This window comes from Neocloeon triangulifer, unplaced genomic scaffold (genome assembly GCF_031216515.1).
Source record: "Neocloeon triangulifer isolate White Clay Creek 2 clone unplaced genomic scaffold, ASM3121651v1 ptg000013l, whole genome shotgun sequence".
Classification (NCBI taxonomy): Eukaryota; Metazoa; Arthropoda; class Insecta; order Ephemeroptera; family Baetidae; genus Neocloeon; species Neocloeon triangulifer.
The window spans coordinates 5,549,448-5,564,445 of NW_026775555.1; the positions used below are offsets into that span (position 1 = coordinate 5,549,448).

General features: G+C 34.7%; 3 protein-coding genes across 4 annotated transcripts in view; 2 read left to right on the forward strand and 1 right to left on the reverse strand.

Moving 5' to 3' along the window:
• Positions 1–10: 10 nt before the first annotated feature.
• LOC132198812 (amphiphysin) overlaps positions 11–14,998 on the reverse strand; it is a 35,248-nt gene continuing 20,260 nt past the window's right edge. The window contains exons 2-9 of one of the 2 annotated variants that reach the window (XM_059623050.1): positions 6,651–6,786; positions 5,793–5,983; positions 4,363–4,641; positions 4,035–4,171; positions 3,466–3,500; positions 2,647–2,916; positions 2,079–2,221; positions 11–1,944 (exon numbers count right to left, since the gene is read on the reverse strand). In XM_059623050.1, the coding sequence (XP_059479033.1) occupies positions 1,864–1,944; positions 2,079–2,221; positions 2,647–2,916; positions 3,466–3,500; positions 4,035–4,171; positions 4,363–4,641; positions 5,793–5,983; positions 6,651–6,786 (1,272 nt within the window). In that variant the 3' untranslated portion in view covers positions 11–1,863. The remainder of the gene's footprint in view (positions 1,945–2,078; positions 2,222–2,646; positions 2,917–3,465; positions 3,501–4,034; positions 4,172–4,362; positions 4,642–5,792; positions 5,984–6,650; positions 6,787–14,998) is intronic. The other variant, XM_059623051.1, reaches the window with a different exon arrangement.
• LOC132199012 (hepatic lectin-like) lies at positions 5,036–5,738 on the forward strand. The gene is made up of 4 exons (XM_059623385.1): positions 5,036–5,157; positions 5,206–5,261; positions 5,313–5,421; positions 5,470–5,738. Exons 1-4 carry the CDS (start codon positions 5,067–5,069, stop codon positions 5,736–5,738), a joined length of 525 nt encoding a protein of 174 aa, XP_059479368.1. The 5' UTR covers positions 5,036–5,066.
• LOC132199007 (L-selectin-like) lies at positions 10,669–11,504 on the forward strand. Its single transcript, XM_059623379.1, has 5 exons — positions 10,669–10,711; positions 10,766–10,910; positions 10,964–11,019; positions 11,067–11,172; positions 11,230–11,504. The coding sequence occupies exons 1-5, from the start codon at positions 10,673–10,675 to the stop codon at positions 11,469–11,471; spliced, it is 588 nt and encodes a 195-aa protein (XP_059479362.1). The 5' UTR covers positions 10,669–10,672; the 3' UTR covers positions 11,472–11,504.

Sequence of the window (14,998 nt, forward strand, 5' to 3'; positions counted from 1 at the left end):
TACATGATAATCAGAGAGTTTGTGAGTTATTTATTAAATCCTTGAATGCACAGGAGACATGAATGAGCGGAGAGCGCAAATAATAAGACAGATAATGGGAAGACTGCTGCTGATAACATTCTAGCTTGGGTCGTAGAACTTTTGGCTAAAAACTAATAAATGACCTCTCCAAAAATGACGCACGATCCAAATGAGAATTTATCAATGACAGAGTGAAATAATCGAAATCGTTAACAAAAGAAGTGTGAATAAAATGCTATAACTTGAATGAAAAATTCAAACAGAGACAGAAAGAAAGTATTATTTCTATTGCACGAGAGACGATTTTTCTTCATTGTATATAAGAAGAGAAGTAGCGTGTTTTTGTGTATACTCAGGGGTAAAAAGTAAAAGAGATATACTCAGGGGCGATCATGCACAACAACAATTATGTCTATAAACATCCTCACTTCAGTCACAAACTTTATTCTTATCAACGGCTAAAATAAAATATGGCGGAGCGCACACTCTTCGTCATTAATCCCATATTAAAATTTCCTCCGAGAGATGCAGATTCGGTGAGTAATTTACCGCGCTATGTATTTACTTGTTTTATTTACACGTAATTATTCAACATTCCATCAACTAAGTAAGCATCTTGATTTGAGTATAATTATTATATATTTATCAACATTTTTTCTCGCAAACCAGCAATCTCGGCGCGCAGGATAATCATCATTTACATATCAGACTAAGATTCACATTTGAGTCGATTTATTTTTGCAATTCTCTTCAACAGCTACACTTTTCTGCAAGGCCTTTTTCATTAATTATTTTTATTCATGTTACTTTTTAATGAGTGTTAATCAGTGATCGCAACCTTCTTCTTCAAGCAGGTCTTTGTTTATATCAAATTAACCACCCATCCACCAACAAAAATAGATTATTCTGCTTTCAATCAGCGAGAGGATTTGAAAAATATCTTTCCTCTCCTTTTTTTTACAGCAATGCGTGGACAGAATATATAATCATGTCATCGGCGAGGACTACGTTTTAAATATATATATTATCTGCATTTATGTATTAATTAATTTTGCACCATCAAAAAAGTTGCTTTGTCGTTTCTTTGTTTAATAAATAATTCTCAAGCGGGGAAAATAGCGAAAACTCGCTGCTATTCTGGCACTTTTGGTCCAGACACTGTGTGGCACTTGGCGAGGGAAGAGCAGGAAGCGGACAAAATAGCTGACAATCTCGACTAGGAATTCTCAATAATTGGTGGCGTGTATTTTTTGTTTTCATCTCAACCGGCAGTCCCATATTGATTTTCGTTCAATTGTCACTGAGCTCGATTTTCAGTTTTTCGGCCATATGCATAAATAATTAAAAATCCCTCCTAAAAATTGCTATCTCTCTACAAATGGGCCACAAATTTTACAATTAGCTCATTTCGGTTGTATCAATTATAAATAAACGCTGCCTTCAGTTTCCGAACATAACACGAACAATGTACAAGCACAGGGGCGGATTATTGATTAATCAACATATAGATACACCCAAATCAAAGGACGCTCACGGCCAATGCGATGGAAATGTGATGATGATGATGCGACTGGTTTTCATATATTTAATTGACGAACGTTGATTTCGGCCGAGGGCGTCCTTGGATGCGGAGAAAGGGCCGGGCCCTGCTTGATAAAAAAGCAGGGCGCCGCTACAAAGGAATAACGAATTATTTAATTACTTCTCAACAGGCACTCGTGGTTCAACAAGGTAACGCTTTGTGAGCAATGGATGATGTCGCTGCAGAATTATATCCGAATACACTCCTTTCTCTCTCGATGGGCTGCTGCTGCTTCTTCTTCTAAAAAGGGTGGTGCTGCTTTAGATTGGACGGGTGAAGTTGGCAGGGAACATGCCCTTCTCGTTGGTGCCCTCCTTAATACCCATCAGCCAACCCTCCTCCTGAAATTGAAAAAATATAATTTAGTTCAGCTTTTTCAAGGAATAAATAAATTTTTCGATCAAATTTGGACGGACGATAAAAACTGGGTGCAAAATAAAAATGCAGATTTCAAAGTTTGCAAAAAGGGTCGCACCTGTTCCTCAGGGTCCTCGTACTCGACAACTTTGATGATCTCTCCGATTTCAAAAGAAAGCTCGTCGACGTCCTCTCTGCTGTATTTGTATGTGGCCTTTACTCGGTAAAGCACACCGGGTGGCAGATTTTCGGTAGTGGCTCCTGCAAACCAGGAACAAGAACTTGCATTCAATATCCAAAAAAGTTAACACCGATTTTTGTCAAGCATTTTGGTTCGAGGGCGAAACTCAACTAATTGTAAAGTGAAAAAAGTCTATAAAAGCAACTAAATGAAATTCAGCCCAAAAAACAAAAATGCTCACCTGGAACGGTCTTGTATTTTTTTTATTTAGAGAAGAGAGTGTGTTTTCTGTTTGCACCACAGATGTTATAAATTTTGGTTTAAATTCTCAACATTCAACACAAACCACAAGAAGAATATTTATGATTTTTTTAATTAATGAGAAGAATTGATTTGTTTTTCTAAGAGAGATTATTAATTATCTGTGTGTCTGAGTGAGACTATAGAGGGTGAAAGTGGCCACATTGATATAGTCGCAATATGTGATTTTTTTTCTCGTACTTACCGACTGGAATATCATACAGTTCCTCGGGGTTGTTGCTATTTTTATTGGCGGCCGGCACGTTGTTAGTCGAGGGCAAAGGGGGTGGGGGAGGACTCGAGGCGGTCGGGGATGAGTTGACCAAGGCGGAGGCGACGCCCGTCGGGGGACTCGACGGGGGTGTATTTGGTGGGGACAGGGATGAGGGCTGTTTAGCGTTACCGTTAGGGGTGGTGGTGGTGGTGTCGTTGAAAGACGAGCTGTTCATCGCCACTACACCACTCAGGTTCTTTTCTGCAAAGTGACAACAGAGAAAAACACGTTCAGGCCACGCAACCACGTGCAACGATTTTCTGGGGGATGAAATTTTTGAATTCATGCTGATTTTTAATTTTGATGAGTGCTCCGAGTGACTATTAGAAATGAGAACTTTGCTGGGAAATGAAATATTTACAAAAGTCACTGAGCGATTTCAAGACAATTTTCCTTGAGTGATTTTTTTTTAATAAATATAAAACGAATTAAAATGGGAACTTAAATTAAAGCTACACGTCAAGGAAAATGTCCTCTCCCACATGTAACGAGCAATTTTGACAATCCCTCCTCCTCCACCAACGATTCGAGTCGACCGGTGTTAAATTTAGCTCACAAATTTAAAGAACACACTGCTGTTAATGCTAAAAGTTAAAAATTCCTAAAGGCTCTAGAACCACTCCACATCACAATCAGCTAGAGTGCGATTAAAAACTCTCTCGAAACTAGTATAATTATAATAATATGAAATGTATCGTGAGGGAGAGCATTCGTTTTCCTTGGCGCTGTAGCTTCAGCTTTGAGTCTCACCTGATGCAGGAGACGCAGGAAGACTGGCGTTGCCACTGAAATTGATTGAAGAAATTAATTTTTACTCAAAATAAATCATGCTAACAAGTAAAATAAAGAAATAGAATACTTTTAGATTTTGATTTGCAATTTTAAAATATAATAAATCATCCCATTGCGAGGAAGGTTATTTAAGCAAATTTTATCATTGATAAATAATTACATTTAATAAGGTGGAAGCGGTACTGGGATTAGTGTTAAGCATTAACTTTTTAAGAATGTGATAGTAATTAAATACTGTTACGCTTCACTTATATCTTATTTGTTCAATAAAACAACTGTTTAATAAAATAAAATTAGCAAAAATTTTACATATCATAATAAAAATAATAATTTAATTTAGCTTATAAAGAATATAAATTTTAATTATTAAAAAATTTATTTTAAAAAATGACAAAAGTTTTATTAAAACAATAAACAACGATGCATAAAATAATACTTTTATAAAAATAGCATTAATATTTTAATTATTATTTTGATTTAAAAGACTGTTTATATAAAGTTTTTTATTAAAGCTACGAAAAACTCACTTTGTTGAATTGCTGGAAATGGGTGATTTTGGCGAAGCTGTGTTGCTGTTGAAGGTCGCATTCTTCCTGAGGGTGTAAGCTCCGCGCTGGCAGTCAGTGGCCAGTTTGTCGGCGATCGATTCAAGCTCGGTGAAAATCTAAAAGATTTAATAAATTATTAGACATTTGCAATTTTCCAAACTTGAGTTTGTACCGAATAAAATTTTTGCAAATTTTCTATACACCTATTTATTTTTTATATTAAAAGAATTATCTTCATTATCTGTGAAAACTCAACCGGCTTTGAAAGGAAAATATAAAAATTAGAATTTAATTAAAAATGACTCACTTTTGCTGTCTCTGTGTGGAAAAGGTGCTCGGAGGCAAAGAGCGTCTGGAGGTGGGTGACGATGAAGAGCACCCTCGAGTCGTACAGGGCGGGCAATTCGTCGTGCAGCTCCGAGTTGAGCACCTCGTACGTCCTGCGCGCCTCGTCCAGCGACTCTCTGGCCTTGCCCAGGCGGGTCTCGTTGCGTTGCTTGCCCTGACTCGAGTTCTGCAGCGACTGCAGGTTGTGCCTCTCCTTGTCAAAGTCGACCAACTTGCGACCTCTCTTGTCGATTTTCTTCTGCAAAAAATATTCAGGGAACGTGAGTGCGTTTTACAATTGCCAAACATGGGAAATTTCACCGGATTTGGAGGGTAATAATTATAAAGCCATTTTCCGAATTGAGGAAATGGTACAAAGATTGGTCGGATGCTGGCCTGTGATTTACAAATGGTGCTTTTGCTGGATTTTGATTGTTGCCGGAAAATATAGCATTGATACTAGTATTGCAACATGCAGTGCGCTGGAAACATCGTTGTTATTTTGCTCCTGGCCTCGTTTTTAAAGGTAAAAGTTAAAAATTTTGATGGCATTCATTTTCAATTATTCAATCTTACTTATTTTTCTTGAGGACACCATTAAAATAAAATAAATTACAGATTGGTCTTGCACAAAATGAAAAAGAAACTTTAATTTCGGTAAAAATCAGGGAGTTGGCTAAAACAATGCTAAGAATTGCCAACAAATTGGAGGACATAACTGAAGCTCCAAAAATTTCCACTCCCAAGGAAGATAACTTTTTGAACAACAATAATAGTATGTTCTGAAAGAAACTGTATAAAAATATATATAAATTGTTTCCAGCCTTTGAGTTTACAATGAAGACTGATTGCAAAGATTATTTGATCGTCAAAAAGAAGGTTATTAATTTTTTATTTTTGCAATTAAAATAAAATCATTTCATAAATCAGCGTTCCTGGAGCAACGCTAAGGAAAACTGCGAATCAAGAAAAATGCAGCTTCTGTCAATTGAGACTGAGGAGGAGCAAAATTGCATTTACAATCTGAAGAAAAAATACAGTTAAGAAAATTTCCCATAACTTTCAATCTCAAAAATTTTCAATCAAGCTGCTGCTGTGAATGATTCCGAGGCGATATTTTGGATTTCCGGCAGACTGGTGCCAAAAAACAGGTGGATCTGGTCCAGCACGGGCGCGAATTTGAGCTACACAAATTGGTCCAAAGGGATGCCGGACAGGTGGCTCAATCTGAATGAGGAGTGCATTTACTTTCCGCTCAACAACCGCACCACAAAAATGTACTCGATCACCGAAATGCAGTGGAATGACGCGGTCTGCGCCCAAATCTTTTACTACCTTTGCGAATCGCCAGATTAAAATAACTGTTAACTCCAATAAATATTTTAATTTGAAATTCGACTTTTGATTTACCTTGGTTTCTGGGAACTGTGCTTGGTAGGTGTTAAGAGGGATGAGCACTTGGTCGGCCAGTTTGTGACTGTAGTCCTGCCACAAGACGTCCAGCGCCTGGGTGTTCTGCACAACGAGTTCTCTGCCTTGCCATGATGTTTCGTAAACGTCTGACACGGCGTCCCACAACGATTTGCTCGCTACCTGGGCAGCTGTTGGGAATGAAGGGCGGTTTCATGTTTTAGAAACGATTTCTAGATATTTTGAGTTGGTAAAAATAAAATTACGTGTATAAAATAATAAATTGAAAGGCTAAAAAATCACATGATTGTAAGCCACATACTTGATTCATCATTCAACTAAAAATTTCAAGAGAAAAATGAACGGAAAAATAATATTATTTAGGTTTTTAAATAAGTTAGAATTGGATTACATGTAATATTAAAGAAAATTAGCAATTATATCAATTATTCTATCCTTTTTATTTAGGATTTATAATATTTTACTATATTCTTGTAATTCATTAAGCATAATTACAAATTTCAGACCGACAGGATGATCCAATCGAAAAAATTATATTTCATTAAAATTTCAGTACCAAAGTTAAGATCACTAACAGCATAATATATAGGTTAAACTTTTTAGGTTATATTTGCATTAAAATGTCTTAACTACATATTTCTTTAAAAATATAAAAGTTTTAAAGTTATTTAATTTTATAAAAAAATATAAATTGTAAATTAATCAAAAATTTAGATAAAAATAAAATATAATAATGAACTATTTTTAATATTATTGTGTAAATATTAGTTAAGAACTTGCATTTTTAGTTATTGGTAGAAACATTTCATTAAATTTAAATTAATAGAGAAAGCAAACCTCTGATGCATCGTATGTAGTTGTTGAACTCCTTCTGAAGGCGCGAGGTTTGAGCCTGCTGCTTGTTGAAGTTCTGGAGGTGCTCATCGAAGATCTCGTCCGCGGTTCTGTCTACCTTGCCCAAGTTTTGCAGGATCTGAAATCAAGCAAGTGAATTTTTTTTAGAAAAAGTGTGAATTACGTCGAAATTGGAAATTGGGTCAGGGGAGGCGGAAAATCGAGTTGATTGTTCCCCGGAACGCCTTTTTTGAGGCAAATTAATAGCGAGAGCGCCGCGTGCGCCATAAATGGGCGGACGGGTTTGCTTGCTCTTTTAAGGCAGCGATTATTTTGAGCAGAGAAATCAACTTCTGCTGTCTCGAGCTCGACGAAATTGCTGTTCTCTAGGCTCACCCTCCTTTCATTCTGCTGGATGGACACACGCCGGTGGGTTTCTTTTGTCGTGGGAAAGCAAAGCTCTTGAAATTCATGTCAACATTGCAAATGAATGAACTCCCGGCCGGGCTGTTTTGACACCGGTATTTTCACTGTATAATTAAATCTCATGGCAAATTCAGAAGCTAGAAAATTGAGCTGCTCGTTGCGAATAATAAAAATAATATCGTTTCAACTGATAAATTGACATTTTATTTTAAAGCATAATATCATAATTGTTTTAACTTGATTAGTAGTAAATGTGTGTATCGTACAATTTTAAATTATGAAAATTAGTTATAATTTCCTATACTTTTTTAAAAGTTTACAAAGAATTAATATAAATTAATATAAGTTAGACTTTTGTTTAATAACTATGAAATTTTAAATTAAAAAAAAAAATTAAAAAAAAAATCGTCAAAAACAATTATTTTAAAGTATTTTATTGTAATTTAGATAAATTTTGAATTCTTTTTTGTTTTTATTTATGTTGATTATAAAATTAGTTTTGTTAAATAATTATTTCTTGGGGAGAAAGGAAAATTACTTCGTGATACCTTTTAATAAATCGCTTCTTTTATAGTTTTATCGTTTTTTAGTGATATTGATTCAACGAACTTGTCCGTGCTTACGCCTGCTTAATTAGAAGATCAGTAATTATAAATAAATTTGAGAGTTTATTTATAAAGATTAAATGCTATTTCTTTTGTTTCTTTAAATAGGAAAAGAGTATAAGCTCTTTTTTTAATTTTTAAAGTAACAAATTATTCCCTAATTTAATAAAAATTAATGATTTTCAAATAATGGTTTTATTTTTTCCTGTTTATAAAGTAGGGAACCTTCGATTTTTTTTAATTTCATTTGAAGGAAAAAGCTCATTTTTTGCCACTGCAAAATTTCTGCTGAAATTATTCCCATTTTGAACAAATTTTTAACTTGAATTTTTACAATTTACGATGGAGATTTCAATTATTCCGTTCGGCGCGACGTTGCGCAAATCCGAGGCAATAAATTTCAGGCCGCTCTCAGGTCGGATGATGCAAAGCGGCGCCCATTCAAGCGAGTGCAGTGTGTGGAGCGCAATATATCGTAATAATAATGAAAAAATAAATAATCAAATCGGAGGTGGGCGTGGAGGAGGTTGCTGGGGGCTCCATATTAGGCGCTCCGGCGGCTCTCGCGCGTCCACGCGGCCCACACGAGTGACCTTCACTCCGTCCGTCACTTGCTGCTCTTTGGTGCTGCTGCAAAAAAAAAGCGAATCGCGGCACGCCAAGCCACTTTTGCCATCCGACACGAGTCCGGAAACCTGCCTTGCGCGCGCTGGCCAATTCAGTGTCGGAAACGGACGCTAATTGTAAAATGATTTGATCAAAGCGCGAGTTTTCAATTAATTACGTGCTAAATTCAATATTGAAAATTATTCAGATTTTTTTCCGATTTTGAAGAAGAAAAGTGAAGATGAATTTAATTAAAAATGATTTTTAATTGAGTCGACCTTTATGATATATTCGAAAAACAATCTTCATTATATAATTATGCAGATTGTGTGAATTTACCAGGGTTGACGAGCGCTCTTAAAGATCGTTAAAGAGCGTCGATTTTTTTCATGCCGCGAGAATGTATGGATGATGTATTTGGGCAGAGAATGCCCAGTGATTCATTAATGAAGACAATTTGCAATTATAATTATAACACTAATCTCAAAAGTGACATATATATATGATCAATTTTAACGTATTGTATAAAACCTTAAAGATTAAGAGGAGCTACATAACAATTTATTATTTTCAATTTAATAAAAACACTCTGCATAAAACTTAAAATTTAGAATTAATTAAGCAAATAAATAATTTAATATAAAGATAATATAAGATATAAATAATATAAAATTAAAAAATTGTAATATTTAATATTACAATATTTAATATTGTTATATTATTTATTTGAATGTAACTATAAATCTTAATAACAGTTTAATATTTGTGATTTATTTTTTATTATGTTTAATTTAGTTGATATTAACTGATTCCCCTCACTAAGATGTGATTGACAATGAAAAAGAATAAGAAATACGTAGACATTTTTTAATGTTTTTCTTAGACACTTTGTAATAATTATACTGTCAACACGTGGACACAGTTTGATTTAATCTTACGCTCTTTAGCATAAATGGAAAGATTCAGGTTGGCCATCGAGATTGTTTGTCGCTCGATTAATTCCCCTTAAAAGGCGGCAAACAACAAACCCACGCGACCCAATGATCAAATCGACGGCACACTTCTTCTGCAACGACTCGCTTAGTTAAAAAAAAAAAAACAATTTTTTGTTCCAACGCGCCCGATTTCATTTTCATAAACACATGGTGTACATTTGGCCGGAGTGCGACTCCAAATCGGGGAATCGCAGACGGAGAAAAATAAAACTTTCTTTCATAATCGCCTCGCTTTAGTGAAATCGTTTCCGCGAGGGCGTCGTAAAAACTGAAAAGCGCCGCCGCCTCTTTTCTCTCTGAGATGGATTTAAAAAAAAAATTGAATTTATTTGACACGTGTTCGCGGCGGGCGTCGTTTTGATGTTGATTTGACACAATCAATTTCACTGCCAACAATAACAAGATGCATAAATTGGAGATTTTGTCTCATTGACTCGAAATTTTATTTCTGGAGGAAATATTTCTTTAGCTGAGAAGAGGACAAAAGTTGATGAAAAGTGAGAATGGTCTTTGCGGAACGGTGGTTTGGAAAAGAATTAGTTTCTGGGCCAGTGGCCAGGTCGATGACTCGGCTGTTTAAAAGGAGGGCTGACTAATTATTGCAGCGCTTAGTCCCGCGGGTTGATTTTGTGTGATGTTTTCATAAGTTTAAGAAAATAGTCTTACCTTTTATCTGTATATTTTCAGCCTTCAAATCAAATTTAAGGCTATTTGTTAACAAAAAAAACTTTGCCACGTTTATGAACAAATTTTTGATGTTAGTTATTAAATGAAATGAAGCAAATACAAACTAAAATATTGTTTTAATATAGATTTTTTTAGATAGGACAACTTTGTGTTATTAATTTTAAATAAAATCTCATAGTTAATTGAAATATCCTCTTTTTGCAATAATCACCCTTTCTGAGAAAAAATTTATCTTTGGAAATCATGATTTGGAGCAGTTTTAATTTAAAAAATGTGCTCCTCCAATTTGGATTAATTTTAAATTATACCTTTTAATTAATATTATTTTATTTATTTTATGCCTAACTTTCTTGTTATAATAAAATGGAGTCTAAAATAAGGTTTGATCTAAAAATCACCATCAAATTTGTTAATCGTTTAAGTTGAAGCTCTTTTACTTATTTATTTATTATACAGTAGATACACTGAATTTAAAATAAGCAACAATCGTACACAATTAAATTTTAAGTGTCAATAAAATATTTTATAATATTTGTGTCTTGAGTACACGCTCTTCAGCTTTATTTGCAAACATGTTGCTTTTGACATCAATTTCAACTCAACTGTTCGATTGCCAAAGCAAACAACATTATCAATCGAGAGAAGGAAACGGCGAAATTGGAGTTTTTCGATTGGCAACACATGCAGTGCGTGAAATGAGATCGATATGTGGCGTCACTTTGCTCTCTTGCTCCTCGCTATAGAAGTAAATATTTGTTTAATTCCATCGTTTCTTTTCAGTTTTAATGGTGGATTTTAGGGGTCGTTACAGCAAAATAGCTCCAGAGATATAATTGTCGCCAGAAAACTGCGCAAATTTGTTGACAAGCTCAACGGGATCATCGATGATTTGGACCCAAAGGGGCAGAATAATGCGAATAGGGTGGATCTCTCAACAGGATCAAGTGATAAAATTTTTATAACTATTATAAATTATATTTTTGTTTTAATTTTTAAGGTTTTATGCTGCAAGTAGACACAAAATGCGGAAAACTGTCGATTTCAAGGACTTTTGTATGAAATTTTTAACCTTATTTATTGTTAAAATTATATATTTTTAGGGTGACTGGCAATTCGCTGTTGATTTTTGCAAAGCACGAAAGATGAAGTTGCTTTCGATTGAGACTGAGGCGAAATTTAATTGCGTTTCCAAACTTTTGAATTACAGTATGAAAATAATTTGATTCTAATTGAAGAATTTAAGAAATGATCTTCTTTTTAAAGAGAATGCAATAGTCGGCGGTGCTCCCTATTTCTGGATCTCGTTGAACAAAGTGAATAAAACTTGGGTGTGGGATTCAACAGGGAAGAATCTGACCTTCTCAAAATGGGGTCAGGATCAACCTGACAATTTCATGAATTTGGAAAACTGCGCTTCCTTCGGATTGATCCCTTTCATGCAAACGCTACCACCGCTGTGGAATGATGTTGGTTGCATCGCACCTGCCTTTCCAATTTGCGAGTAAACTGAATTAGACCGATTTGAAAATGTAATAGATTGGAGAATAAAAATGAAAAAATTGCATTGGGCGTTATCTTTGATACCATTTTAATTAAAAAAATTATTATGTTTAAATTTTGTGTGCAAAGTATCTAGAAAATTATTATTTCAACATAAATGTATTGTTTTTCTAAAGTTAACTCAAAGCAAGTCAAGTGCGGCCAGAATGGAAAAGCTGTTGTCGCCGCACTTGAAAGTGTGACGCACACGCTGCAACCTCCCCTCGGCGAAAATTAAAACAAACACCCTCTCACAAGCGGTCGGGGCGCACCTGTCCTTTGTTTTCGTCTCAAAAGCTTTCCGTCTGCATTCCGCTGCCGAGGGAGACATAAAAATAAGGCGTGCACCAATGTAAATATTGAAAAGTGCAGCTATTCAAAGACAAAAATAGGTATATTGCACAATTTTGTATTCTTCTCACAATCAGAGCAGGTCAAACCTGCAGGAGTTTTTTAATAACACATGTGTATAATTTAAATAGAAATTGTTAATGTTAAAAAAGAGGTTTTAAACATTTTTTTGACGAGGTGATATAAAAACTGAATCTAGTTCCATTATAATCTAAATAAGGCAAATTTGATCTTAACAATTGAGAGTAACAATTAATAAATAATAATAATATCAAAATTTGTGACAACAACATAACAGAACAAGCGAGTTATGATAGAAGGAAAAATGATAAAACCCTGAGAAATTTCAAACGCACTTTTTCGAAGAGGAAAAACGGTTGCATAACGCGCCAGGTGCTCAGAGGCGCAATTACGAAAGGTGCAGGGGGAGGTGGAAACGCTAATTTACCGGCTCTGGGAATAAATGGTGCACTATTATTGTCAGGCAGATAAGCGTGGGAAGCGCCATGTCCCGCTAAATAAAGAACCTCGTCGTCTCTTTAAACAGAGAATTCATCGCAGAAAAAAATGTAATTTTATAAAACAAGCAAGATTTAATGATAAATTTTTTTCAGTTTGACGCACAAATTACATTCGTGTGGCTCCAAAAGTGAGACTGCCCGATTTTCTTTTGTTCATTGAAACAGACGAAGAATTTAATGTGACCGACCGAGGATGCCGTAAGAGCAATATGGGTGATGCCCGCGGTTTTTACAGTTACGATCTCTCAAGACGCCTCTCTTATCTGACGACTGCTGCTAATTCGACAAAGAGAAAAGGGGCTGAATCTGGAGCGCTCTGTTCGCAGATCATTAATCAAAAGTTAGCTCGCATTCATTGATAACATCAAGTATCTTGACGAAAGGTTGAATCAAAAGTTAATTATGGGAGTATTTCAAATATATCAATCAAAACTTTTGGAGAAGATTTTTTGTATGTTAAATTTGAATTTAAAAGATTAAATGAATTAAAACATTACTATATTAATAATTTTTAGAAAAATAAAGAAATAAAATAAATCATTAATAGGATATCAAATTGAATAACTCTGTAAATTGCTATAAAATTGAATGATCGGTTTTGATGTCCATTTTTTGTCTTCATCAGATTACAAAATTTGCATGATTATTTAACAATGAAATTGAAAATAATCACTTGATTACTGACAAAATTTCAAAGTCAACTTAACCAAATTAATATTTAAAAAAATTTTAACATAAATTTTTAACTAAGTAAGAACCACTCCTTGGAACCGCAAGTTTAGTGATGTTTTTTATAATAAAATTTGTACATTTATTTTTAATTATTCCACTGATTACTTTGCTTTATGTGACCTACTATTTGCGCGTCAATAGATTCCTACTGATTCAATTAAACGTTTATTACCGGCCGAGAAACGTTCACGCTGTGTGTCTGATCTGAATAATGCGTACAAACACACCACGCATGACTCAATTATCAAGCCTGCCTCTTTGTAAGTGTGTTAATAAGACACATTTCGTGCTCCTTCCTTTTCCTAGACCAGTATGGGAAGGAAAGACCTCGGGCAGGTCGGATTCGGTTTCAATGCGACGCAGAAATTAAATATTGAAACACAGAGGGAAACATCTGGCGCTCTTGCCTCGCCGATTCATGCATCAGTGGCGAGCCAAGTCGATTCACAGTCGATTGTCGCACACTCCAGGACCCTCTCGAGCACCACTTGCCCCTCAAATTGATTACGGGGCACTAGACTAGACGCATCAAGAGTGGAGAAACATGCCATTCGTTTTGTCCCAGTCGTCAATAAAATTTCCCATTATTACAATACTTACAATTTTTATTCAACAAATTTGCTTTATAAAACAATATTTCCTTGAAAAGTTGTAATTGAAATTAATTAAATTCAGTTTTTCACTTATTTTCTGAAATAAATATAATTTCTGTAACTTTTATTTAATCAGATCTGACAGGCAAAGAGATTGATTCTTATTTATAAAGAAATGCGTACTATGTTTTAAACTAAAACTATTCTGCAATAAAATTTGAGGTTTATAGAGGTAAAACCGATCTACATAACAATTTGAATTTGCAAAATTCAAGTGAATTTTGCAAACAACATAGTCAAATGTTAATTGGACCCGATAATTGAGGACTCTCAAAATTTAAAGGATTAATTGCGGCTATTACTCTCTGCTTAAGATTAGATTAGAGAATCATAACCTTAAATTGTGGCGTAATTATTTCTCGACGGAAATTTAAGCCGATAAGCCAAGTTCAGCAAAAGCACGGTTTGAAGGCTGCAGTCAGCTGTTTTTATTTCTTCCTCGACGCGGCCATCCAAGACTGCACGGTGGCGCGTTTGGTAAAAAGCGCACGAGTGAAACGAGCTGAGTCACACGATTGTTTGCATAATTGACGCGACGAACACCGCAAATCACTTGAAACGCTCCAGAGTTTACAGACCGCCGACCAGCGTGCCCGACTGGTTGCATACACATGTATGCTGAGGGGTCGTTCAACCCGTCTCATTGTCGGTAAAAAACTGCATGAATGGAGTCACTTCTCAGTATGTACACTTGCCATGCAAAGACTCTACCAGGAAATCAAATTTCACATCAGCTATTTGATAGAGCAATGCCGATCAGATCAGCAATAAAAAAAATACAATGAAAATTTAAATTGCTCTCTTTTTTGTTAAAATAGTACATAAATTATTTATATCAAAGGGTTAATATTTCATTATTATTATCATTATTATTTGTTCTGGGGTTTATAATATTTTAAACAAATAATCTCTCATCTTTGAATAAGAATTTTAATTATATCAATTTCATTCTTGCAAATTAGCTTTCATTGAAAACATTTTTTTAACATTGAAAGTAAAAAGTGACATTCAAGTAATTTATTGAAGTACAATAACAATAATGTGATGAAATTTAAATAAGAATAAATTAAGCAGGAAATTAAAAAGATAATCACATTTTTCAGCACGTGTGCAAATAATAAAATTATGAAAACGATGCTTAACTATTAGAAAAAATAAATTACATCTGATTTTGCGATATTTTTGCAGCGGAGTTGTTCGAAGTTTCCTTTTATGAGGTCATTTCTTAATTTAGAC